The sequence below is a fragment of the Sarcophilus harrisii genome, chromosome 3 (genome assembly GCF_902635505.1).
Source record: "Sarcophilus harrisii chromosome 3, mSarHar1.11, whole genome shotgun sequence".
Taxonomy (NCBI): Eukaryota; Metazoa; Chordata; class Mammalia; order Dasyuromorphia; family Dasyuridae; genus Sarcophilus; species Sarcophilus harrisii.
In genome coordinates, this window is record NC_045428.1 from 547,869,754 (window position 1) to 547,896,349 (window position 26,596).

Below are 26,596 nucleotides of genomic sequence, written 5' to 3' on the forward strand. Positions count from 1 at the left end.
CATCTCACAAAGTGACTAACATATCTTTCTCTTTGTCCAGGAACAACTCTGCCATGAGATCCATTGGATTTGGATGGAATTTACAGTCGAATTCACTCTCAACATTTATGTTTTTTAATTAAAATTATTTTATTACGGGGAAAAAAAACAATTCCCAAACTTTGTCAGTTATTGCATGTCCCATCATGTAGACTTGGATGTTCCCCTCCTTCCCCCTTCTGTAATACACTGCCCTATTCCCAGGCCCTGTTTAGCAAGTTGGGGCTCCTAGGGAGAAAACAGAAGGAAAGCTTCAGAGGCAATGGGTGGCAAGGATGACTTAGATAGTCTTTTGCTTGAAAAAGTTTTTTTCTTTCTCCTCCTGCCACTGGTGGAGAAGCTGATAGGTCCCAGATGGGATGGGCCACAGGACTTTTTGAAAGTTATGCTTTATGATAGGTAGTTCAGGTGACTTGAGACTGTCTCATGCCATCAAGGGAGGAGAAATCCAAGAAAGAATTGTGATCTGCTGTGAGCTAGGAAGGGGATCAGCCCCACCTGGGCTTAATGTACTTCGTATGAAATCATGTGAAATGCCATTAACCCCAAAGCCTTGGGCTGCCTGTTCCAACCTACCTCTAAGACCAGGGGAGTCCCTCCTTGCATCAAGGGGTGGCTTTTAAAAGGGACATAGAACTGCCTCTTAAGCCCTTGGAGGAGGGTGACAAGCTTTGCCTTTTTAAAAAACAAAAAAGTCAGGGGAGCTCTTCCTAAATGGTGTTAATGCAAGTATGAGATGCTATTTTCTTATGTGCTGTAACTAGGGATGGAGCTGCCTTCCCATAATCCTCTAGCCAGACTTCATGTATTTTGTCAATGGAATAAAAAAAAAATTACCCTGCCCTTGTTTTGTGTCTTCAATGATTGCCTTTTTCTTCACCTGACAAAAATGTCTGTTACCATATAGGCCAAAATGTATCAATATCAGTTATCTGTAGACATGATGGGATTCTGATTGAACTGACTCCTCATGAAGAGATGACTATGTATGTGTCCTTTCCAGAACAGTGTTGACACTTGGAAGGAGCTTGGTCCCACTGGGGATAGGGGATAGTTGAAAAAAAGACAACTTGGCTTAAAAACTTAAAAAGTGTTTATTAATAAGCAAGCTCCTGCTGGAGTAAACATTCTTTTCAGCAAGACGGTACATACATACACATAGGAAATACGGAATAATGGGGTGGAGTGGGGAGGGAGGAGTCCGGGAAGCCTTATTGGGAGAGGCAGCACTATTGCCAAGCTGTGAGGGAAACAGAAGAGATCAAGGTGTTCACAGAAGGCAAAGAAAAGGAGGCAACATGACAACATATGTGAGAACTGGTGGGAAGGAGAGTAGAATGGAGAAGGCTGGAAAGAAGTTGCAGCTAGGTTGTGAAGGGCTCTAAATGTAAAAGAAACGGAGAGTAATTTGAGTAGGACAGTGACATGATTAAATCCCTGCTTTAGGAAAATAAGACAGTTGGCTAGAGAACAGATTCGAGCAGGGAGAATAGGTGACATGCAATCTAATCCAGGTGAGATGATGGTCTGTCACTCATCCCTGGAGGCCACAGAGTCATAAACACCTGGCAAGTCTTCAAGTGGACTTGGATGCTTCCCTTGCTGGATGTGCCATGGAGGATCGCACTGCCTGAATATGAATTGGGCTTGAGGGATTCCAAGTTAACGTAATCTAGTCTGTCCCATAATGGATCACAGTTCTAAAGCTAGGAGGGATTTCAGGAGTCGTTAGATCCAACCTCATTTAAAGTTGACTTTAAAGTTTAAAGATGGCCAGGAAGGTTATGACTTGTCCCAGGATACACCAGTAGTATCTGTCAAACTTGGGATTTGAATCTAGTCCTTCTGACTAGCCTGTTTTCACTGGACTGTCCAACCTATGACGTTCCCCATATAACTTTTTGTCCAAGACGGCTATCTTTAGAGATGATTTGATCTTTGGAAAGCAGATTTACACTCGATCCCATTTCTTTATTTTATGAGGCAGTTGGGTTAAGTGACTTGCCCAGGGTCACACAGCTAGGAAGTGTTGTGTCTGAGGGTCATATTTGAATTCATGTCACCCTGACTTCAGGGCTGCTGCCTTATCTACTGCGCCACATAGCTGCCCCTTCCGACCCCAATTCTTTATAACATCACTCCTCTCCGGCTACCTCCCCACTCCTGGCGTTTGGTTAATTCCTGCATATGTGCCTTGAATCTCATCCCCTCCCATTCCAAGGACCTTGCCCCACTATCTCATGCATCTTAAATCCTTTGCCACTGACCCTTTCTCATGTACTTTCAAATGGACTGGAGCCTGCCCATTCTGGAAAGATCTTCCCTTGAATATCCTATCCAGCTTCTACCCTTTCTCTTCATGACTAAATGTGAAAAAGTTTTCTATCCAGCACTCTTAGTAGCAGCTAGGTAGTACAATGGATGGCGCACTTGGTCTAGGCCGAGTTAAAATCCAGCCTCAGATACTTACTAGCCAATCCTAGGCAAGTCACAACCCAGTTTAACTCAGTTTCCTCAACTATGAAAGGAGCTGGAGAAGGAAATGGCAGCCTTGTACCTTTGCCAAGAAAACCCAAAATGGGGTCAGAGATGGTCATGATAGAAACAAACTGAACAACAAATTCTTAGTTCCTATTTTTCTTTTAACCCTTTGCCAAGGTGGCTTCCCCTCGCTGCTCTACTGAAACTTCAAAGATCTCTAGAGATGACATTCTGAACAGTCAAATCCAATGTCATTTTCATTCCTCATTCTCCCAATCTCTGGCCATCTTCCCACAAATGCTTTTCTCCCTTGCCTTCAAAAAATACTATGCTCCCATCCCTCCATTTCTGACTACTACTTTCCCTGCCTCTGCTAACTTCTTGTAAACTTCCTAATGGGTGCTCCTTAGTTAAAGATCCAATCTTGGCAGTTTCATTCCTGTCACTTCAGCTACCATTTCTACACATCCTCTATCTAGTACCACCGAGTCCTTTCTTCTAAACTTCAGACCTGAATTTATTTCTGTTTGCTTTCAGAACAATCCTGCCTGGATGCCAGCATCTCACTCATGTTGAAAACTGAACTCGCCTTTCCCCCAAAACTTGTTCCATCTATTGTGGTGCCTCTTAATTCGGTTTTCTGTTTAAACTCTTTGTCTCTTCCCCCCACCTCCTAAGCCCCCACGTCAGCTATATGAATTTGGTAGCATCCCTTCGCATTTCTCACTTCAACCGCCTTAGTACAAGGCTCCATATTGCCACTGACGTGAACTATTACAATAACACTGTTTAAGCAGGGTTTTCTTGCCTCCACTCTGCCCTATGTTGTCACAATAATTTTTCTGACACGTCTTAATTTCATTCTTTGGCTCAAAAATCTTTCATGGTTGCTCTAAGTTCAAACTTTTCTGACATTCAGAGCCCTTGGGAATCTGGAGTGCTCCTACCTTTCTAGCTCTCATTCTTCTCTCTCTACCCGTTACTCTTCAATTAACCCGGATCATTCACTTCCTCTTCAATGTGCCCCATATCTCACTATCCATCAGGGATAGTCTTCCACCCCAGACTCCATCTAACTTTGTGCCTCTCTTTATTTAGGTAATATTTTGTGCTGCTATCCTCCTCCCCGCCCCTCCCACCAGCCTTCGAAGTCCATGAGAACAGTATCATATCTAAATTTTGTTAGGGCCAGAGTCTAAGTTCCTGGGCCATCAAGACTCACAGTAAATGTTAGACGGGCCTGCTACCTGGGTAACTTAAAGCTCGGTTTAAGGGATATCGCTGAGCATGGTTCAAGTTCAGAAGGGACAATTATACCTGAAACCCTCTTCTTGGAAGTCTGGACCACCCCAGGACCACCTTGCCTTTTCTCATGTTTAGAAGGGAGCTTCTGGCTGGGCCCGAGTGCGCCCTGCGGCCCTGGATCTAGGACTAGTTCAGCTGCCAGTGAAGTCACAACCATTGCTGGCCCAGATATGACTGACTTTATTAAAGAGCTTTGCAAAGAACAATTCCCAGCAGGCCTGTGTAGGGAGCAGGTTAATGATGGCTATCACATGAGAACATAAGTGCTTCATGGACAAACCTATGCTTGCTTGCTAGCTTCCTAGCTTCCTCCCTCAGGGGGCTCCGGGATCCCGATGTTGTTGCTTGAAGATGAAGGAAAATTGACAGGCAGTGCCAGCTTTCTCAGAGCTGAGGCTGGGAGAAGTTTCCCCTGAAGTGGAGGATTGATAATGAGTCATTTCAAAAGGGATTTTTGCATGCCCCCCACCTGTGCCTGCCTGGGACAGCACTTCACCAGCGCTGGTTTCAAACAGCTGAGAACCATCAGGGAGGGGCCAGTGGGGGAGCCTGCCTAAGGGCTTCCCTCGAGGGTCCTGAGCATGGGTTCGAGCACAAGGACAAAGTGCGCTTTTGGACGAGATGCATGATCCGGTTTGTGGCCGCCCCCGCCTCTGGGGTGTGGCTCGCAAGGCCTGTCACATGATGCAGCAGATGCAGGAGGAGGGCTGCTGGCACAGCTGTTGGCACAGGCCCCGATTCAGCTCTTCCTGGAGATGCTCCTTCTCCATGGTCAAGGCACTGACCCTTTTTTGCAGCTTGTTCAGCTCTGCGATCCATTTCTGAGGATATACAAGTCAGTTAGGGGCGGGCAGCCAGGGGGCCCATGTGCCTAACGAGCTCGCTCTTCACTGCCACTGCCAGCCTGCTAGCTCTAGCTGGGAGGGGCTGCCTTCTCTTCTGGCCTGGCCTGCTGGGAAGCCTCCTACCTGTTCTGCCTCCACCTCTCCTTTCTTCCCCCGCCATCCTTCACAGGCTGCGCTCCTCACTACACACTAGTCAGACCCACTTGCTCTAGGTCACTCTTCTCAAGTGCTCTCAGAGGCTCCCTACTGCCCCCCGAGCCAGGCAGACACTGCTGATCTTGCACTCCAGGCTCTGTGCCATCTACTTCCGAGCTTTGTAGTCAACCTCACTTTACAAACCCCTTCCAGGCTGGCCGTGCTCCTCACCACGGCCTGACTCCACTTCCTGTCCTCCTCCTGCCCTCCTCCCTAGGTGTGTCCCTGCCACCCCCCTCCTGGAGTGACTTCCTCCCCTCCCCCACTGTTCTGGCTGCTCCTTTCTACCCGCCCGACTTCTACCTGGTGAAGTCCGTGCTTTCAAGTCTTAAGTGCTCCAACCTATCTTCTACTGGAGCCCTAGGTGACAAACTGACAGACTCGGGGCCACTGAGAGAGAAGGGACTTGTTCAAGGTCACGCGGCCCCCCGCAGCCCTGAGGGCCGGGCCTCCTGAGGCCCGGGCAGATTTTCTTCGCCCCCTAACCCTGTCAGGCCTCAAGCTGAAGCCTCGGCTCCCCCGTGACAGCTGCCCACAGCAGACTGGGCTGCCCTTACGGATGCAAGACCTCGCTTCGCAGCGACTCCCCTCCTCCGGGAGGGCTTCCCTGACATTGTGGCGAGAAGCGCCTTCTCCCTCGGAGCGAGCAGTCCTTGGCTCGCGCCTCCGTGGGGCGGTCTGCCCATGTTGCGCGTTAAGATTACTGGTGGGTGTAGGTGATGTCACAGCCGTGCCTTCAGGTCCTAGCTGCACGCAGAGAAGGCGGCAGGAGTGTCGAATGAATGTCTAGACTAACACTGGCCGTGGCGGGGAAGGGGCCCAGGGGCTGGAGAGGGAACCATTTGTGGTGTCCTCTATGGGAAGTGGGAGTCACAGGGCCTAGGCTTGAATCTATGTGACCTTGGATAAATCCCTTCTCTCGGGGCCTCAGTTTCTTCATCTGTAAAATGAGGCGCTTGGACTAAGGTCCCATCTAGCTCTAAGGCCTTACGAGTCTAGGATGATCCCGTCACCTCTGCTCAGGGCCAGGCCGCCAGTTACCTGCCTGCACCACTCCTGAATGGCACTGCCAGAGAGCGGGCCCTGGATGCTGCCATCCCGCCGCAGGAACACTTCTCCCAGGTCTGTCTCGTAGAGGAGCGGCTCCGAGCGGGCCTTGGGCCTGTGCACCGTGAGGCGGATCACCTTGAGCAGGTTGTTTTTGCTGCCTCCGGCCTTTATCACAGGAACGAAGGAGAGTGTGTAGGCCTCGGGAAACACCTGGGGCTTGAAACCCTGCAGGATGGAGTCCACCAGCAGGCGCACTCGGTCCTCCTCCTGGTGGTCGCAGTGGATGCCACGCACTTGCCCGCTGTCCTCGACGCCCACAAAGAGGCTGCCCCCCTCGCTGTTGAGGAAGGCGCAGACATAGCGGCGGACGTGGTGCTTCAGGGCCAGACTCAGGTATTCGCCGCCCCCGCGTTTGAACTCCATGTTGCGTGTCTCGTTGCCTAGGAAGGCGCCATGGAAGAGCTTCTCCTGCCCCACGATCTCTTGGTGCACAATGGCACTGTCTGAGCGGGCGGCCCAGGGCAAGCTGGGGGAGTGGGGCCGGAGGGCCCTGGAAGGTGGGGTGGAGGCGGTGGGGGCAGAAGGCCAGTCTGCCGAGAGCCCAGCGCTGGGCCGGGCTGGGACTGGTCGGGAGGCCTGGTTGTGGCTGTGGTCGTAAGAGTCACAGTTGTGGGTGCTGTCATCATCTGTGGGCTGGAAGCTCTGGAGGGACAGGAGGGGAAGGAGGCCTGGGGAACAAGCAGGGAGTTCCCGTTCTCCAGAGCATGCAGGGAGGGGCTTAGCTGCCAGAAATATCCTCTGGGATGAGGCTCATTCCTCCCCCTCTTTAGATTCTGGCTGGGAAGGAATAAACTAGAGAGGCTTCTGATCGCCAGCCAGGCCTGTTTCTTGAAGGGCCAACAGGGACAGTTACACTGTTAGAATTTCCCTGGGAAGGTCCTTCAAGGTGAGGAGGGAGGGTCCAGTTTATGCAACCTGGGATTTATAGTGGTGTGGATTGGGAGTGAGTGGGAGGTTGGGGAGGGATTTTTACAGAATATCAAGCCTTGAACCAGTCTAGGTTAAGGTCTTCGAGAAATTAGGCTAGTGTGCCTCTTCACAAGGGAGTGTCATGAATGGGAGTACTTAGATCCAATGTATAAATTAGATCTTATCTCTTTTCTTGGACTCCCTTATACCCCCAGAAAGGATAAAAGAATGAAAGGGCACAAATGGCACTCTTCTTGGGGACCTAGATGGTGAAACTATCTTCTGAGGCAGCCTGCTCCACTCTGCAATAGCTCTATTAAGAAGTTTTTTCTTCCATCAAGCCTAAATTTACTTTATAGCAACTTCCATCCAATTGAATTGATTCTTAAAATTCCCTTCAGGTCTGGGCCATAGCTTTCCCCCATGTGGGATAAGATCATATCAGCCAGAAAGGATGTTACAGAGACTGTCACAAATGACAATCCCACATCCGTGCAATGAGCACAAACCCCTATGATGCTGGAATTCTGCAATCTCAGGTCATCTATTCCTACTTCCAGCTAAAGAAGGAATTCTCCCTAAAATGTCCCAGATGACCCTGAGTGATCTTTTAGGTTCTGTTTAAACATTTCTGGTATGGGCAACTTTCTGTATCTCAAGGAATTCCTTTCTGTCTTTAGGCATCCTATCGCTAATCAAAGGTGGGAGAGCACAAGAGATGAAGCAAGCATGTACTAGTGTATCTCAGTCTGGGCCCAAGAAGCTTCCTAAGTATGTGTGCCAGTATGTTGAGGCTGCTCATTGAGGGGATTCAGTGTGGACACTCTTCATTTCTGAGGGCCAAAAAGAAATGAGTTTGAATTCCACCTCAAAGCCTTATATGATCATAGACAAGGCATTTACAACTGCCTGAATCCTAGCTTCCTCAGCATTTTTTGAGCATCTCATAGTTTTGTTTTGATGGTCAAATAGGAGGATTCACACTGAGTGGTTCATTATCTTAAAGCACTGGAAAATTTGACAGTCACTGTTATCACTTAGGCTTGATCTAAAGAAAAATCTGTAACTTTGAGCCAACCCAAAATGGAATGGGCTGCTCCAGGAGACAATGGGATCTTTCCCCTTAGAGGTCTCAAATAAACATAAAATCAGTCTGGATGACCATTTGCTGGAGTTATAATTTTTGTCAGTTATAGAACAGACTAGATAGCTTGTCTTCCAACTTCCTGAGACTGTTACAGATGGGGGCTCGCTTATACCTTGGTTTCAAATGGTCAGTGACCACTGGATGAGTAGCAAATTGCCTGCTCTAGGATCAGGCTTTCTGAGTCCCCCTCATGGCACCAGCAACACCCGTAAGTTGCCACCCCATTTCCCCTATTGATCCCAGAATGCTCTTTAGGTGATAATAAGAACTATCTCTAATCCCTCTGATCTTAAGAGCATATGCTTCAGCCTCTCAATGCCTGCCAATGAGGCCTGTGAGAAAGTGCCAAAGCTGAATCCTCCAGACCTAGAAACTTTTAGAGGACAGAGTTGGGAAATACCAGAAGTGAGCAACTGACGCATCCTCTTATCAAGCTCTGACCTGAAAAGGATTATGAGAGTGGACAGAAGTTGCTGAAGTGAAAATTGAGGCATGATATAAGAACCTACAAATCAAGCGCTGGGTTTTGGGAGTGGGCTAGCTTTGGGAGGTAGTGGGCATTCCCATTGAGTTGGTGCTGGATGACTGCTTATCAGGAATACTATGAGGGATTCTTCTCCAGATGTGGTTGGAACTAGAGGGTCTGTGAGTACTTTTTCAATCTGAGATGTAGTTTTATGAAGTTTTTCCTTACATTAAGCCAAAATCTGTTTTCTGGTACTTTATACTCATTGCTTCTAGGTCATCCCGCTGGGACCGAGAAGGGCAAGCCTAATCCTTCTTTTATATGACAGCCATCCAACTATTTGAACTCTTCTATTGTTTCCTGGCATCCTTCCTGCCCAAGAGCTGCTTGAGCTATGCCCTACTACTGAGAAGTTTTCCTTGAAATGATTCCTTCCTGTCTTCCTTATTGTCCACTGTGCCCTCCTCCCTGGATGACCTTGTTCTCCCTTTTTCCATTTCATGGCTGAATCTTCCTGTCCCTTCCCCTCACTTGCACCTGGCCCAATATGATTTCTCTGTTTTTAGGATACTGACAAGTTGGGATCAAAATTCAGACATAACCTGGACTCTGAAAGTTCAGTCATTTAGAACAGAGCAGGAGACTCCCCTCCCCTCTACCACCCATCTACATTCCTCTTTCTTTAGAGATGGGGTAACTAGGAATAGACCAAGGTGAGAGCCTGAGGGAGGCAAGAAATGGTTGCCTTTACTCCAGTTATCAGACAGCCAGGTAAGGTAGGATTAGGGGTGTCCACTTGGGGAATGTGGGCCTTCTGATTCCATAATATTCTCCATTATAGAAGAAAAATTTTTCCTGAAGCTAGCCTCATTCCTCAACAAGGCCCCAAGCCTTTATCAAAATCCCTATCTCCATTTACAGAACTTTCACTTTTCCACAGTGCTCATGGGCTACAGATGCCAATACACATAGCTGCAGGTTGAGCTCATGCTTTCTCCCTGCCTTCCCCAACATCCCGCCATGGCCCCGCCCTGCCCATCCTACCTCTCTGCTGAAGAGGATCCGTGGGCCCTCACTCACTGCCAGCATCTTGCCCCTTGCCACGAGGTCCTTCAGAAGCACGTGCTCCTCGGCAGCTTGCTGAAGCTGCTGGGCCACAGTACTGGAAGCTATCGAGGTGGGCACCTGTATCAGGGCATGGGCACGACGATGCTTCTTTACCACCCTAATGGCCTCCCTCTCCAGTGGCAGGTGCAGACGCTCAAACATGTCCCGCAGCAGACAGGAGAGTACTGCTCCTGAGAATTGTGGGTTCAAGTGATTCACATACAGGGTGTGCAAAGGTGGGGGCATCTTGGAGAGGGGGCCCTCAGGAGGTGGCTCTTCTGGTGGGGGCTGCACATGTAGGGGCTCCCCTGAGGGTCTTCCTTCGAGGGTCTCTTTTGAGATTGATTCTTCTGCCAGCACCTTCAAGGAAGGCTCTCCCTTTGAGTTCCTGAAGGGAGATTCTCCAATGGGATTTTCTGTTAACATCTCATCTAGAGCTGTCCCTGCTATAGGTATCTCTTTGAGGGACTCCCAGGAGAGAGTATCTGATAGGGTTTCTACTGCTGAAATCTCTACTTGCTGTGTTTCTCTGGGAATTTTTGAGGGAGTTTCTTTGGGTATCTCCTCTAGGGGTTCCTCTGTGTAGGTCTTTTCCATGAGTATTTTCATAAAGGACTCCCAAGAGTCTGTTCTGGTCTCTTCTGTTTGAGTCTGTACTTGGGATGTATCTGTGGGAGTCTCTTTGGAGGTGGCCTCCCCTATTGAAGTTGGTCTCCAGAGTGTTTCTTTGGGGATCAGACCCTGAGATGTTTCCATAAGGGTCTCTTTTGGGGAGGGCTTTGTGGAGCTCATCTCCAAGGGTGATTTTTGGTTCTGGAGAATGCCCACTAGTTCCTCTCCTACAGTCACCTTCTTCATTCCCCAGTCCTCCTACCCTTAAGGACTGTGCTCTGTGCCTCTGGGTCTCAAGGATTCAGAGATGACTGAAGTAGACGAGCAGCTGGGCCCTGGACTGGGACCAGCAGGACAGGGAAGTTTTCTGGGGGAAGCCCACACACTTTCCAGGGACGGTGAGGCTGCCAAGTGACAGGTTGGAAGGAGCAAGGATGGGCCCCAGCTGGGCCTGGCCCCTTTCGGCTCCCAATCTCGGATGCGGAAAAAGTAGAAGGGGAGAAATGATGGCCTGATGGGGAGGCCCTGCAGTGTGGGGCCTTGCTCCGGCTTGGGTCCTAAAGAACAAAAGAAGACAGCATAAAGCTCAGGAGGCTTTAAACTTTCTCCAGCATAGCAGAGAGAGATGGTGTGATATTCTCAAAAGAAAGCTGATCTTAAGGATCAGATATCACTAGGACCTTGGGCAAATCATTTAAGGAATCTGAGCGGTTATTAGTAGGTTATTGGTAAAGTTAGTGATTTGAAATAGATGAATCTCAAAGATAGAATAGATAGAATCTCATAGTTGGAAGGGAACTTGGATATTTTCTAGTCAAACTTGTATTTGAATAGTAGCTACCAGTTTTTGCTTGAAAACTTCTAGTGATGGGGAATCCACTATTTCCCAAAGCAATCTATTTTCTCTTTGGATCGCTCGGATTGTCAGACACTTTCTCTTATACCAAACAGGCATGTAGTAATATTAGACAAAGAAGTAGATTTGGAGTAGGCAGAGACATGCATGACAGAGTGAAAAGATCACTGACTACGGAGTTTGATGACATGGATTCAATCCTACTTCAGACACTATGACTAAAGGCAAGTTAAATACTCTTCCAGAACTTGTTTCTTGAACTGTAAAATTAAGAGGCTTATATTTGTCCTGGGTTTGGATCACACTTCCAAGTGGAAGACTCCACTTCTGCTACTTGTGTGTGTGTGTGTGTGTGTGTGTGTGTGTGTATATATATGTATATATATATACACATATATATGTATGTGTATACACATTTTGTGTATAAATGTGTATACACACACATATATTTATCTGTATGACTATGGACAAGCCATTCAACTATTTTAGATTTCAGATGGATTAGATGATCTTTTAAATTCCCTGCCAGTTTTAAATCTTTGTTCTATGACTTGAAAAGTGTTTGTAGCTGTTGTTAATAGTGTTGCCCTCCAAGGCTAAGCAAAAAAAGTCTAATCCTTCTTCCTTAGGGCATTTTATATGCCTCCACCACCCCATCCCGAGTGCCTTGTCATGATGGAGGGCCTTGAATATGCCAGTGAAACTATGAGCTATCCTATGCAGGGTTACCAAGATGAACAGATCCTGGTGGAATGTTCTGACAAAAGGTGATCCACTGGAGAAGCAAATGAGAAACTGCTCCAGTATCTCTGCCAAGAAAACATCATGGACAGTATTAAAATGATAGAAGAGATGACATCAGAAGATGAGCCTCTGAGGTCAGAAAGGTTTCAGGAGCAGAGGACAATTACAAGTAGTTCCAGAATTAATGAAGTAGCTGGGCCAAAATCAAAAGGAAGCTCAGCTGCAGCATCCACTGACCAAAGGAAAATCCGATCCTGTGAAGATCAGTATTACATAGGAACCTGGAATATAGGATCTATGAACCAAGTAAGCTACAAATAGGAGACAGAAAGATTAAAACAATTTAGTTGTCAGTGAACTTAAAAATAGATGGAAATGGGTAAATTTAATTTGAATGATGATTACATATACTGTTGTGGGCAAGAATCTCTTAGAAGAAATGCAGTAGCCTTCAAAGTTGTTTTTTTAAAGGGTAAGCAACAAAGTACTCAAAAATAACAGAATGAGGTCTATCAGATCCAAGGCAAACCTTTCAACATCATAGTAATTACAAGTCTATGTCCCAATGACTGATGCTGAAAAAGCCATAGTTGCTCAGTTCTATGAAAACCTACATCATCTTCTAGAAATAACTCTAAAAAATATTACATTCATCATAAGGTTGTGGAAAGCTAATGTAGGAAATCAACAGATAATTGGAATAAGCAGTTTGGCCTTAGAGTACAAAATGAAGAAGGGCAGAAACTAATAGAGTTTTGTCAAGATGCCTTGATGGTCATACCAAACACTCTTTTAACAACCCAAAAAGCAACTCTATATATGGACATCACCAGATGGTCAATATTGATATCAGATTGATTATATACTTTGCAGCCAAAACTGGAGAAGTCCTATACAGTCAGTTAAAACAAGACTTAGAGCTTACTGTAGCTTCTTATTGCAAAGTTCATACTTAATTGGAGAAAGCAGGGAAAACCATCAAACCATATAGGTATGACCTAAATAATATCCCTGATGAATCTGAAATAGAAATAAGGAATATATTTAAAGGATTAGATTTGGTAAATAGAGGGCCTGAAAAATTGTGGTCAGAGGTTTGTAATACTGTGCAGAAGGAAGTAACAAAAAAAACCTCCCAAGGGTTACTGATACATTGTTGGTGGAATTGTGAATACATCCAGCCATTCTGGAGAGCAATTTGGAACCATGCTCAAAAAATTATCAAACTGTGCATACCCTTTGATCCAGCAGTGTTACTACTGGGCTTATATCCCAAAGAGATATTAATGAAGGGAAAGGGACCTGTATGTGCAAGAATGTTTGTGGCAGGTCTCTTTGTAGTGGCGAGAAACTGGAAAATGAATGGATGCCCATCAATTGGAGAATGGCTGAATAAATTGTCTATATGAATGTTATGGAATATTATTGTTCTGTAAGAAATGACCAGCAGGATGATTTCAGAAAGACCTGGAGAGACTTACATGAACAGATGCTGAGTGAAATGAGCAAGACTAGGAGATCATTATATACTTCAACAACAATTCTATATGATGATGAATTCTGATGGACGTGGCCCTCTCTTCAACAATGAGATGAACCAAATCAATTCCAATAGAGCAGGAATGAATTGAACCAGCCGTGAAAGGCCTCTGGGAGATAGACTATGAATCACTACATAGAATTCCCAATCCCTCTATTTTGTCCGCCTGCATTTTTGATTTCCTTCACAGGCTAATTGTACACTATTTCAAAGTCCGATTCTTTTTGTACAGCAAAATACGTTTGGACATGTATACATATATTGTATTTAACTTATACTTTAACATATTTAACATGTATTGGTCAACCTGCCATCTGGGGGAAGAGATGGGGGGAAGAAGGGAAAAAGTTGGAACAAAAGGATTTGCAACTGTCAATGCTGAAAAATTACCTATGCATATATCTTGTAAATAAAAAGCTATAATAAAAAAAAATCCCAAGAAAAAGAAGAATAAGAAAAGCAAAATGCTGTCTGATGAAACTTTACAAGTAGCTGTGGAAAAAAGGAAAATAAAAAGAAAAGGAGAAAGGCAAAGATGTAGACAATTAAATGCAGGATTCTAGAGAATAGCAAAGAGGGATAAAGTTTTCTTAAATGAACAATGCAAAGAAACACAAGAAAAATTGTATAGGAAAAGGACAAGAGAACTCTCTTCAAGAAAATTAAAGAGAGCAAAGGAACATTTCATGCCAAAAATAAGCATGCTAAAAGACAAAAATGGTAGGGATTTAACAGAAGTAGAAGAACTTAATAAAAGGTGATAAGATGATACATGAGAATTTTATAGGAAATATCTTAATATCCCTAATAACTATGATGGTGTAGTTACTGATCTGGAGTGAGACAACCTAGAGAAAGTAGTCAAATGGGTCTTAAGAAGCACTGCTAACAATAAAAAAGGTGATATAAAATCCAACACATGATGATGTTATAGAGTTGCATTCAATATGCCAGAAAATTTAGAAAACTCAACAGTAGCCACCAGATTGGAAAAAGATCTGTATATGTCCCAAACTTAAATAAGGGCGATGCCTAGGGATGTTAAAAAAAAAAAAAGTACTGAAAAAATGAACTTATTTCACATGTAGTAAGGTTGTGCTTAAGATTTCTGCAAGCAGGGATTCAGCAATATGTGAAATGAGAATTAGAAGAAGAGCAGACTGGTTTTCAAAGAGATGGAAGAACTAGAGAGCAAATTGCTATCATTTGCTAGATTTTGGGAAAAAACAAAGAAATTTCAGAGAAGCATCTGCTTCTGATTCATTGACTACACTAAAATCTTTTACTGTGTGGATCATAACAAAAATGTGCCAAGTTCTTAAAGAGATGAGAATACCAGATCATCTTGTCTCCTAAAAAGGAACTGATTGGTTTAAGATTGGAAAAGGATTATGACAAAGCTATATATTTTCACCTTATTTGAGTTGGATGTAGAGTACACCATGAGCAATGTCAGCCTGGATGAATCAAGTCAGAATTAAGGTTTCCAGGAAAAAATACAATCTCAGATATATAGATGATACCATTCTGATGGTAGAAAGTGAAGTATTAAGAAATCTCTTGATGAGGGTGAAAGAGGTGAATATAAAAGTTGATTTGAAGCTTAACATCCAAATAAACTAAGATCCTGGCAATTGGTTCCATCACTTCTTGACAAATAGAGGGAGAAGAAATGGAAGTGTCAGATTTTTTATTCTTGGGTGGATCACTGAAGATGGCAACTGTAGCCATTAAATTAAAAGCCACTTGCTACTTGAAAGCTATAGCAAATCATAGTCCATGGGAGTTACAAAAAGTATTCATGACTGAAAGCAGGACAATTCTTCCTCTCTTAAGTTTCCTCTTTTGCAGGTGAAATACCCCTAGTTCCTTCAGAGGATTTTTATATGGTTATTGGAATAGCCTTTCTAAATTACAGCTTTCTAAATTCTAAATTTAAAAAATTTCATTTTTTAAAAATCAGCAACAATCTGCCTTTTTACCCTTCCCAGGAAAAACAAAATACATAACATGTATAATTAATCTGAACCAATGTCTGCACTGACCGTGTCCAAACAGTATTTTTCTCATTCTGCCACTTTATCATGAAGTAGAGAGCATGCTTTAACATTAACCTTCAGTAATCAAAGTTGGTTATTTTACTGATTAGAATTACTAATTTTTCCAAAATGAATTATATTTACTGGGTCATTGTGATTGCATAAATTGTTTTCCTGGTTCTCTCACTTCATGATAAATTCATAAAATACTTTCAGATTTCAATAAAACTATCTCATCATTTTATATAGCACAATATTATCCTATCACATTTACATACCAAAAGTTGTCCTGCTATTGCCTAAGTTGTGGGCAGCTCCTCAGCTCCCCATTCTTTGCCAATTCAAAGAGGGCTATAGATATTTTTGTGAATATTAGTTTTTTTTTTTTTTGCAGGACTAATCCCATAAATCTACCTAGTTTTCCTCTAATTCTTGCTCTCCCCTTCTCCTGTTTCTCTCGTATTCCCCTCTTGAGTGAGATTTATTTCTGTATCTATGTGTGTGTGTGTATTTTTCCTTTCTTGAATCAATTTGGATGAGAAGTGTCCACTGCTTCTTCCATATTCTTTTCCTTGTTTGAACAGTTTAGTTGAATATCCTATGTAAGATAATTTTCAATGATCTTCTTTGTCCTTTTTCTTTCCTTTCCTTAAGATCATCAAAACATAACATGACCACAATTAAGACTTTATGACCTCTCATGATGATGGGGATCAGAGAGAATGTATATTTTATCTCCCATATTTGAATGTAAGTAATTTATCCTTGCTAAGTCACTTTATTCTTTTATGTTTACCTTTTTTATGTTTCTCTTCATTTCTGGGTTTGAACTTCAAATCTCTTCACTTCTGGGTTTGAACTTCAAAATTTGTCTGCAGTTCTGGCCTTTTCATCTGGAATGAGTGGAACTCCTTATGGAATATTTTATTTCAAGTTCTCTGATACTTTATAGCTGCAAAATTGTGTGTGATCCTGACTGTGGCTTTCTTGACACTTGATTTTTTCCTCTTGGCTATTCTCAGTCAGTAATTTTGGTAATAATGTTTCTGTTTTCCTTTGGGGGTTTCTTTGAGAATGTTGATTGATGGATTCTTTCTATTTCAACTTGTCCTCTTAGATCAAAATCTAAGAGATTTGGGCTTGTTTATCGTGGCATTCAGATATGATTCTTAAATTTTCTTCTCAATGTTTTCCAGGCAAGTTATTTTTGCTATGAGATATCTACCCTATAGGTGTTTTCCCCATCCAGTGCTCTCATTTAATTAAAAACATTTAAATGCTATTTTTAATATTCTTGCTTTGTCTCATCCAAGAATTCTAGTTGAATTTGGTTTGAACTGAGTTTTCTCTGGGGCTTGCTTTGTAGATGTTTTGGAATCATTCTCTTTTCAGTTTGTTTTTTGAGGATCCCTGCCACTATAATAGCTCATTATTATTGGATTCTTTTGGTTTGTCCATTTTTCCAGCCTACTTTTTAATTTCAGGCTTGGTGTTAAGGGTGGGCTCTATAGCATTTCTCGAGGGAAAGTCTGCACTGTTCTGTTACAGTTGTTTTCTTGTGTCCAGGATTTCAGGGACAGGCTGGGGACCTGCAAGCTTTCAGTGCTCCTAAAGTGGTCTGATCCTGTAAAGTCTTGACTGCTGGTATTCTGGTCTAAGTCGAATGCTCCTGAACTCAGTCCCTATCAGTCAGATAGAAAGCTCTCTATTGGTTCAGAATTAAAGAATTATAGGCTCCCCTTTGGTCTTAGATTCCTGTTCTTGTTATTCCTTTGCAGGTTGGGTTAGATGCTGTAAATGAACCTCTGTTTTGCTCCTGGGATTTGAGTCACATAGCTGAGGTTTGCTTCTGAATTTCCTTCTTTAGACAGCATAATTGTCTAAGGCCTCCCTATTCAGGAAAACTACCTACCTCAGATAACACTACTCCCAATTCAACATCCCCTTTTCAATATGCTCTGGATCTGTATCTCAGAATTATTGCCCAGAAACAGTCAAAGCTTCCATTTGTCACCTCTTTCCATTACAGTGCTCTGCTATGGGTCTGGCAGTGTTTCAGCATAGATCTGAAACTTCCTCTTGTCCTAGGGCATAGCTTCTCCCTTGGTGTTGGAGTGCTACATGAGCAGAATGGTCTTGCCCCAATACTGTTCACATTGTCCATGAACTTCTCTGTATATGAACTTGGGTTGGACAAATAACTCACTATAAACTTTTTCTGGATTTCCCATCACAATTGGATTTGGTCCCTTTTCTAAATCTATTTTGAGTAGTTTTGCAGAGGAGAGCTTGGCTGTATTGCTTCTGTTACTCCACCATCTTGGATCCATTTTGAATTGACATAGTCTTGAGATTTCTTACCTTGCTAATCCTTCTCTACTTTCTAGTTTATAGATCGCTTTCTAAAAATGGGACATTGGAAAATTAATATGATATCCCAAATTTTTTTGATCTAGGCAAAGTATATATAGCAGGACACTCACACCTTTCTAGAAATCATACCTCTCTTGATATAGGTAACAATCATATTAGCTTTTTTTTGGTCTGTTCTGTCATATTGTTAACATGGAGCTTGTCCATAAAAATTCCCTGTTATTGAGTATTTCCCTCCCCCAAAATTGTTGCTTAGTCAAACTTCCCCCAAAAAAGAAACAGCCTGAACAAGTAAGTGTAGAATTTGACATTTATCTCTATGAAATTTCATCTGTGATAAAGTCAGTCCATCAATATCATTTTGGATTCTGACTTGCCATTTGAAGGTTAGCTATCTCTTCCCAGTTTCATGTCATACAAAATAGATAAGCATGAGAGACGCACAGACAAGAATTGGTATGCAGAAAGATAAATGCTTAGATTCCATTAGCATGAGAAAAATCTAAGAGTTTTAGCCGACCACAGGGTTGATATGAATATGATATGAACACCACAGTGTTATGTGACATCTCCCAAAGCTACTACAATCTTAGGTTCTATTATGAGAAGCATACTGTCATACAAAGGATGGTGGTTCTACTCAACTCTGTCCTTGTCAGATTAACCCTGGAATATTTATTGTGTCCAATTTTTGGTCTCTTATGTTTTAAGGAAGATTCATTTTGGGGGATGATACAGAGGGGACTTTGGCTAAGCATAATTTGGATGGGATGGTAGCTGGTGTCCCTTATGATCTTTACCCAAATGCTTTTTCCTTCCCCCCCTCTATTTTGTATTTCCTCATATAAGCATATCTTTTTACTATAAATACTTCCTGAACTATTTCATTTTATTTTTGTTCCTTCTGAATAAGAAAAAAATGACAATATCAAAGTCATAAGTACCATCCCACCAAGATCTCTAGTTCTTTCTCCCATTCTTTGTGCTCTGGAGTCATCAGGCTATGGACATCTGAAGTGCATAGAATATATTGCTGAATTTTTTTCCCCGCTGTACTCGCTAAATAATTAGTGGCTCTCTTTATTGCTTTTTTATCTGTTATATGCAAGTATTTGGTGGGGCAGGTCTATGTGGATGGTTTTCTTCTTTCCTTTTCATCTTTAAAGTCCTTGTTATTACAGATTTGTAAGACTCTATCAGTTTCTTTGGGTTTCTACCACGCCCCTTCCCAGGAACTTACTCTTTCTATATCTTAAACTATGGCCCAGAAATTCAAATCCCCCTCTGAGAGGACATTTTAACTAGGTGTTCATTTTCAAATCAAATTTTTTCTTGTTAAACAATCTAAATCTATGATGAAATTGCCCTTTTCTTCTAAAGCCTCCATTTTTAATTTAATTTTTTGTCCAGGATTCATAGTCCCTAATAATGCTTTCTGGGTTCCTTGTGATGGTATCATTTGTTCCACCCAAGAATCACCAGGAATGGGCATTGTAGTCAGGTTTAACAAATATTGTGGTTATTTCTGTCAAATCCTGGACAAATACCTTAAGACCTCTTTATTCTTTATATGAAGTCAACAAAAATTCATTTTCTCAACAAAGTCACATTCTCTTACTCCACTCTTATTGGAGATTTCTTATTCATGACTTCTGTGGATACATATAATCATTCCTTAAGAGCACAAAAAGGCTGCTTCATTTGGGGGAAGTCCAGCTCTCACCCCTAGAGAAAAACAACCTCTCTCATAGGACATAGGACATAGCTCCATAGGAGCAATGGTCCTTCCTTTTTCTAAATATTCTAACTTCCTAACACAAACTAGATTTCACCTTTGTTTTTTCTGGTTTCCTTCCTTCTCCTCACCCTCACCTCACATTTTTCCCTTCTGAAGCATAACTATTCTTTCAAGAATACTATATTATCTCTGAAAGACAGGAAAGTAGAGAAATCGTCCTACTTCCCTTTCATCTTTTTCCTCTATTAGGGGAAAATAAATTGTATTTTGAGTATACATAGCTGTATTTTCATAGCTGAAACAAATGTAGAGCATTCTCTGATCACTACAAAGTTCTCCTTGCCCTCCATACTTTTTAGAATTGAGAGCCTTACCCTTCTGCTGTTCCTGTGGATTCTTACAGCAATCTGATTGCTGTAGTTATTCAATATGCTCACAGTGTTTGGACACTGCCATTTCTGCAGATGTGATAGCGGCATGCTTAGTTGCCTGTGATCAGTAACTACAACAGATTTCTGCCAAAGTTCTAATGCAAACAAAAGCTGCCCTCCTGTTGTCTCTGAGGTCTTCAGTAAAGTTAAATTTCCAAATATTTCTTTTTTTTTCCTTATTAGAATTTAGTAGTTTCCTGACTTTCCCACTTTACTACTTTAGGGTTTTCTGTGGCTAAGGGTCATTTCTAGTTGCAAATTCTATAGGCTCACAAGTAATTTAAATTCCCCAAACCTCAATTTCCTGATGTATAAAATTAGATAATACAATTTACCTCAGAGGGTTATGAAGAATGTATTTTATAAATCTTAAAGCCAATAGAAATGGGGATTAATAACAAATAACAAGACTGAGGAGGTGGTAACTAGATCTTCAGAATCTCTAGAACCCTTTGGTTCCTGAAAGCCATGCACACCTCCATATTTTCAGACTCCTGACCTTTATGAAATCTTGACATCTATTCCTTGTTCTTTTCCTTCAAGGCTAATCTGAAGCATTTTACAAACCTGTTTATGTTCTCACCACCATTGTTAAAAGATTTGGGATGGTGATGGGTTGATGTATCCTATTAAAACTTCCCTGCCCCAACTTTGCTGGCAAGGCTTAGACTATATATACAGGATCTTCTGGAGATAATGCTTTAACATAAAGGGTAGTAAATGGATAAAATAGGTAGAAGGTAGAGAGGATTAATTTGGGAGAAAGCAAGAACCCTAAAATTGAAGGATAATTTTCCACTGTGGGACAGGTTCTGGTTGGGAACTAAAATTTAGAGGTACCCCGGAGTGTTAGAGCAGAAAGGGCCCTTTTGTTTATAAAGAGGGAAAAAGCAGAATGGGGTCCTCTAACTCACAGAATATTAAAGTGGGAAAGGCTGAAATAAGTTCATCTAGTGAAACTTCTCATTTTACAGAGGAGAAAACTGAAATCAGTGAAGGGAAAGACACTTATCCAAGGTCACAGAGTAACTCTGTGTGACTTGGAGGCCTCAGAGAGCTAGAGGGAAGAAAGAGGAGAAAGCAAGATAGCAAAGAATCAATTCTCAACCGTCACATTTCTTGGTCACATGTACATCCTGACCCTTCTACATACACATGCATATACAATGGGAAAACATAGGACTAGAACTTGGGAGATGTAGTTTAAGTCTTCATTTTTGTATTTCCTAATGGTGTGGGGTAAATCAAAATAACCATCTGAATTTCAGTTTTCTCATAGGTAAACCAGAGATGATAATGATCCTATTTTACATTATATAATTATAATATATATTACATATATGTTGTAAAAAAGGCCTTTTATAAACTTTAAAGATCTTTAGTTATAGAAACAAGATATTAGCTTACTCAGACACATACAATCAGACACATAAAAACCAGTCCTCTGTGTATACATGTACACACACGTACACAACAAAAACAGACATGAAATCATAGAATTTGAGAGCTGGAAGATACCCACAAGGCTGTCTACTTTAGCCCTCGCCCAAAAAGAACTCCCTAAATTTGCCCACTAAGCCTCAGTTTGGAGACCTCTGAGGAGAGGAATGAGCTATCCTTGACTCCTATTTTCTCCAGGTAGCCATTCCACTCAGGGCAGCTCTAATTGCTAGGAGCTTTCTCTTAAATACCTATTTACGATTTCAACACATTATTTCTGGTTTTGTCCGTTGAGCCAAGTAAAACAAGTCTATTTAAATAAATATTCTTCCACATGACAGCCCTTTAAATACTTGACCACAATGATCAGGTCTGCCTTGAGTGTTCTTTTCTCCAGGGTAAACATCCCCTGTCCCTTCAACCAGTCCTCATGTGGCAGGGACTCTTGAAAGCACTTTTTCCCCCTGGTTGCCTGCCCCGGATATGCTCTCAAGCTTATTAAGGTCCTTCTTAGTTTGAGAGATGTTTAGAAATGAACATAATTCTGCAGCATCCCAGGCCTGACAAGAGCTTTGCTTCTCTATGTAGCCATTTTGGCTGACATCACATTGCTGGCTCATGTGAAGCTTTCCTCATCCACTAAAAACAACAAACTGCTTTCCAACTATGCTTCCTGTCCAGTATTCATAGAGATCATTTTTAAAAATCCAAAATTTAAGATTTTAAATTTATTCCTATTAAATTTCTTATTATTGGGATCAGTTAGTGAATCTTTTGCTTCCAACTTGGTGTCATTTGCAAATCTCATGAGCATGCCATCTATTTCTTTACACAAGTCATCGATAATGTTAAACACCTCCTGATCATGAATAGTTGCTTACAATACTCTATTGAAAAAGATTTCTCACCAAGCTATTTTTATATATATTTATATATGCTTGTAGAGTCATCCCATTTCCTGCCCTTATTTCCATCTTCTATACATTTCTTTTTAAAATTTAAAGTTGCTTGGTAAGTTCCCTGTGCATACATATCGGTTTTTCATACAACTCTCCCTCTTTTCCTCCTTACAATTGTTTTTCTTTGTGCTCATTTCAGAGCAATTTCACCATCCCTCCAAGGGCTCACTTCTGTAGAATTTTATTCTTTGGGATTTTAACCTATCTTTTCTCTCAAGCATTTTAAATGTTTTCTCAAATCTAGGATTTATGTCAGACTGTTCTCAAATCTTCTGTCCTTTTCTAGCACAAACTTGATGATGATGATAATAATAACAATAAAATTTATGTAATATCTACTACTTGAAGCATTTCTCATTTGATCCTCACAAGAACCTGGGAAGGTAGGTACTGTTATCATTCCCATTTTATATTTGAAACAGAGGTAGTCAGAGGTTATGTGACTTGTACAGGACACACCATTCCTTAGTGTCTAGGATCTAACTCCAGGCTCAGTGATTTATCTACCACAGGAGCTGAGGAGGGAGCCACTGCTCCTTACTACCCACCCAAATATATGTAATTTTCTTTTCATCCGATAAACTAAATTTTATGTTAGCAAGAATCAGATCCTATATAGAACTTCTCCTTTACTTTTTGTATGATGAAATTAATATTAAGAAATATCAAGAAGTTATTGATTGCCCTTTTTTGGCATTTTTGGTAGAGAGCTCTAAAAGATGTCTAGATAATTGAAGTTCCCTATAACTACTAGACGATGCCTTTCTGCCAGCCTTGTGACATTTCCCATACCCCTCTCTTCAACTACTTCTTCTTTTCATTCAGGTGGTATGTGGTATACTCCAAAGACCAAATCACCTTTGTTTCTCCCTCCATTAACCTTCACCCAAATGCTCTTTACCATGCCTCTCTCCTCTCTCTCTGGTGGATTTCATCACAAGAATACTCATCTTCCTCTTTACCTATAGTATTTTTTAAAGGAAAAAAGTTATTTCCATCCAAAATCATATTCCAAAACATATGTTTTAACCACCACAATTCAGGGGAATCTTTGAGGTCAAATTTGCCAAGCATGCTCAAAAATATATAAAAGTTCATAGTTTATTCTTAAGATACTACCAGACTTAACTTAGATTCTCTGTGGACAACCTTGTAAAAACATTGCTCTCAATTGAACCTCTTCAACTATCGTGACTCACATCAGCAAACAAACCATGGAGAAGTATATCTGATATGTACCTGCTATCTCACCATAATCAGTCAACCTCCATGTTCTTAAACTCTGAAGTTCCCTTTTCCGATAATTATCTCCTAGTTTGTTCCTCTCCCCTTTTCCCTCCCTCCCACTCCCCCCCCACCCCCCCTTCCCCCATTTTTCTTCTTCTGCCTCATTCCTCTTAAACTTCTTGTCCTGGATTCTCATCTCCTCTATGTATTCTTGCTGTTCATGCAGCTCATATGGGTTCAATTATCATCTCTACCAAAAGCAAATTGGCAAAGATGACAAAAATGGAAAGGCAATTTTGGAGGTTCAACTATGGGAAAACAGGAAAACTTAATATAGTATTGGTAGCATTATGAATTGGTCCAATCATCCTGAAAAACAATTTAAAGTCATGTAAAAAAAAAGTAAGAAAACTATCTATATTCCTTGACCCAATAATCCAATTATAGATATATGCTCCAAGGAAGTTAAGGACAAAAAGGTAGGTCCAATAATATACCAGCCTATTCACAGCAGAATAGGTAGCAACACTGGAAACAAATAAGATACTCATCAGTTTACAATTAACAAACTTATTTATGAATAATGGATTATTACTTTATAGGAAAGAAATGAATATGAGGAATTCAGAAAATCATAGGCTGCCTAAGTGAACTAATGCAGAGTAAAATGTAAAAGAAAAAAATCACTAAGAAGAAAGAATATAATGGATTTACAACAATAATGTTAATTGTTAAAAACAAGCCAAAAATCACTAAGAGGAAGCCCTTTCCAAATAACAGTAAAGAATAGTAAATAACAGCTATTAGAGAATAGATAATATTTTTTCTTTTTTCTTGGCAGAGAAGTATGGGACTATGAGAGCAGAATGTTGCATGCATTGTTAGATGCAATCACTAGAATAGTTATTTTTGTTTACAAATTTATAATGTGTTACCATTTGGAGATTATAAGCAGAAAAGACTGATAAAAAACAAAAAGCTGACAATAAAAACCTATCAACTTTTTAAAAATAAGCAAGTAAACTTGGCAATTATTATTTCTATATAAATAGCTCTCAAATCTATAAATCTAGTCCTGATCATTCTTTTATATAAATTTCATCTTATATAATCTATAGCAACCTACAACCTTGCATGGACTTCAAATTCCTTATGTCTAAAACAGAACTGATCATCTTTCCTTTTAAATCTACTCTTCAAGCTTCCTTCTTTTCAACTGAGGGCATGATTACCTTCCCAGTAAACCAGTTTTGTAACCTAAGAGGTCCTAAAATTCACTCTGTCATTCTCACTCTCTTTTTCTCCCTCCCTCCAATTACTTACCAAGCCCTGTTGATTCTGCTTTCACAATATCTCTTTTATCATCTCATTCACCTGGCTTACCCCCCCCCCCCCATTTGAACAGCTCTTATTACTCCTCACATGCTATTGTAATATTGCATCTAACTGGTCTTCCTTATGATCTCTAACCTCCAAACAGCTGCCAAAAATAACCTATAATATTCCACTGCTCAAAAAGTCTCAGTAGATTTTCATGGTCTCTGGGATAGATACAACTGAGCCTGCTTGCCAGTTAAGATCTTCTACAATTTGACTCTAATCTACTTTTCCAGCTTTGGAAGCATGGAAACTTAGTCCCTTCACAAGCATTTACATTCAGGTGAACTGGCCCTATGACCAACAGGTCTCTTGACCTGTTCCCTTTTCCAAATAGGTTTTTTGAACTGGACATTCAATCTTCCTACACTCTGCCTTTGTATACAGGCTGTTTCCTAAGCCTGGAATTCATCATTTCCCTTCATTTTGGCTACTCATAATCAAGACTCATCTCAAGTACCACCATTCCAGTGAAGGGTTCTTTCCTCCCTCCATTTGTTAAGGGCCTCCCTCCCTCTTCCTCATATTATACTGTATTTACTTATCTGTGTTATACATCTTCCCTAATCCAGCGGAATGTAAACCCTGGAAAGGAGGTGGTCTGTTTTTGTCTTTATCTCAGCAACAAGCACAAGATCTTGTATGTAGTAGACGGTTAATAAATGCTAAATGGCAATGAAAACAGGCATCCAGATAATTCCTCTCCTATCTAAGGAAACTCAGTCCCCTCTCCCTGCTGCCTCTCTAGCCTCTACCTCCCCCTTCTCCCATAGAAAGTGGAGCAGTGTTCTTAGAAGCCTCATCTAGAATGAGAGTTGGGTTGGGGGAGGGACCCAGTAGTCTCTAGTGATCTCTGTGATTAGGGCAAGGGGGATAGGGCAGAAAAACAGGTAGAGGAGGGCTAGTATGAGGGCCAAGAACCCATTTAAGTCATCATTCCTCCTATTCCAAACCTCCCCCCAGCTGGCTAACTCCCACACACATGACAAACTGTCCCTAGGACCCAGCTAGAGCTCCTACTGCCCTGACTCCCCAGCTGAAATTAAAGTGCTCAGGGGCAGTTGGGGCTCAAACTCACTCAGCTCCCTGGTGGGCAGCAGTGGATGAAATAGGAAGTGGGTGCCTCCCTGTCAAGACCCCTACTGTGATCTCACAGAAAGATGGAAACATCAGTATAGGGCTGTGCTCAGTGGTCAGGGAAAAGGTAGGGTCTGTGCCTTTAAAACCTACCCTATATGGAGGCAAATGTCCAGGGCCCACTAAGGAACTCAGCATGTCCCAAAATCTGGGAGCAAGAATGTCTTCTCAGATCCAAGCTTTACTTCATCTAGAACTCATATTTTCTTCATTTGGATGGTCTAAAAGCCCAAACCACAAAAAAACCCAAGTCCTAGCCTATCACACCCTTGCCCTAGGTGCCTGCCCTTACCTGTCCAGAACCCAGCAGCCTGGAAGTACCCACACCCCCATCCCCTGCCATCATCAAGTATTTGCAATGTTGGAACCTCGAGCCAGCCTGCTGAGGTCCATTTCAGGGAGCTTGGTGCCCTGGTGTCTCAAAACCAGCCTCCACTCGGCTGGTGCCCAGCGCCAGGGTGTATTAGAATGCCTGAAGCTGGTCCCCCAGGTGACAATGCCATGGGTTCTGTGGCTCTT

The 26,596-nt window shown here is 41.9% G+C and overlaps 2 protein-coding genes across 7 annotated transcripts in view; one reads left to right on the top strand and one right to left on the bottom strand.

The window, feature by feature from the left end:
* The window catches only part of CTPS1 (CTP synthase 1), a 78,793-nt gene extending 77,911 nt beyond the window's left edge, over positions 1 to 882 (top strand). For 2 of the 3 annotated variants that reach the window (XM_031962315.1, XM_023500250.2), the window contains one exon: positions 41 to 332. The gene's annotated coding sequence lies outside the window, so the exon portion shown is untranslated. Of the gene's footprint in view, positions 1 to 40 lie in introns of all 3 variants that reach the window. The other variant, XM_031962316.1, reaches the window with a different exon arrangement.
* A 3,103-nt stretch (positions 883 to 3,985) lies between these two features.
* On the bottom strand, positions 3,986 to 26,596 carry SLFNL1 (schlafen like 1). Of its 4 annotated transcripts, none has more exons than XM_031962312.1 (4): positions 26,370 to 26,596; positions 9,542 to 10,773; positions 5,907 to 6,561; positions 3,986 to 4,646 (listed from the first exon to the last, which is right to left on the bottom strand). In XM_031962312.1, the coding sequence occupies exons 2-4, from the start codon at positions 10,460 to 10,462 to the stop codon at positions 4,351 to 4,353; spliced, it is 1,872 nt and encodes a 623-aa protein (XP_031818172.1). In that variant the 5' UTR covers positions 10,463 to 10,773; positions 26,370 to 26,596; the 3' UTR covers positions 3,986 to 4,350. The 4 variants fall into 4 exon arrangements, with proteins under 4 accessions (XP_031818172.1, XP_031818174.1, XP_031818171.1 ...); XM_031962314.1 differs by lacking the exon at positions 26,370 to 26,596 and adding an exon at positions 26,019 to 26,098; XM_031962311.1 differs by lacking the exon at positions 26,370 to 26,596 and adding an exon at positions 24,887 to 26,012.

What these genes read in the sequence shown, in the direction of transcription:
- SLFNL1 (XM_031962312.1), bottom strand. Translation starts at nt 10,462, where the DNA reads ATGAAGAAGGTGACTGTAGGAGAGGAACTAGTGGGCATTCTCCAGAAC. An exon ending in GGATCCTCTTCAGCAGAGAG is followed by an intron (nt 6,562 to 9,541) that starts GTAGGATGGGCA and finishes TTACGACCACAG; the next exon opens with CCACAACCAGGCCTCCCGAC. An exon ending in TTCAGGAGTGGTGCAGGCAG is followed by an intron (nt 4,647 to 5,906) that starts GTAACTGGCGGC and finishes GTATATCCTCAG; the next exon opens with AAATGGATCGCAGAGCTGAA.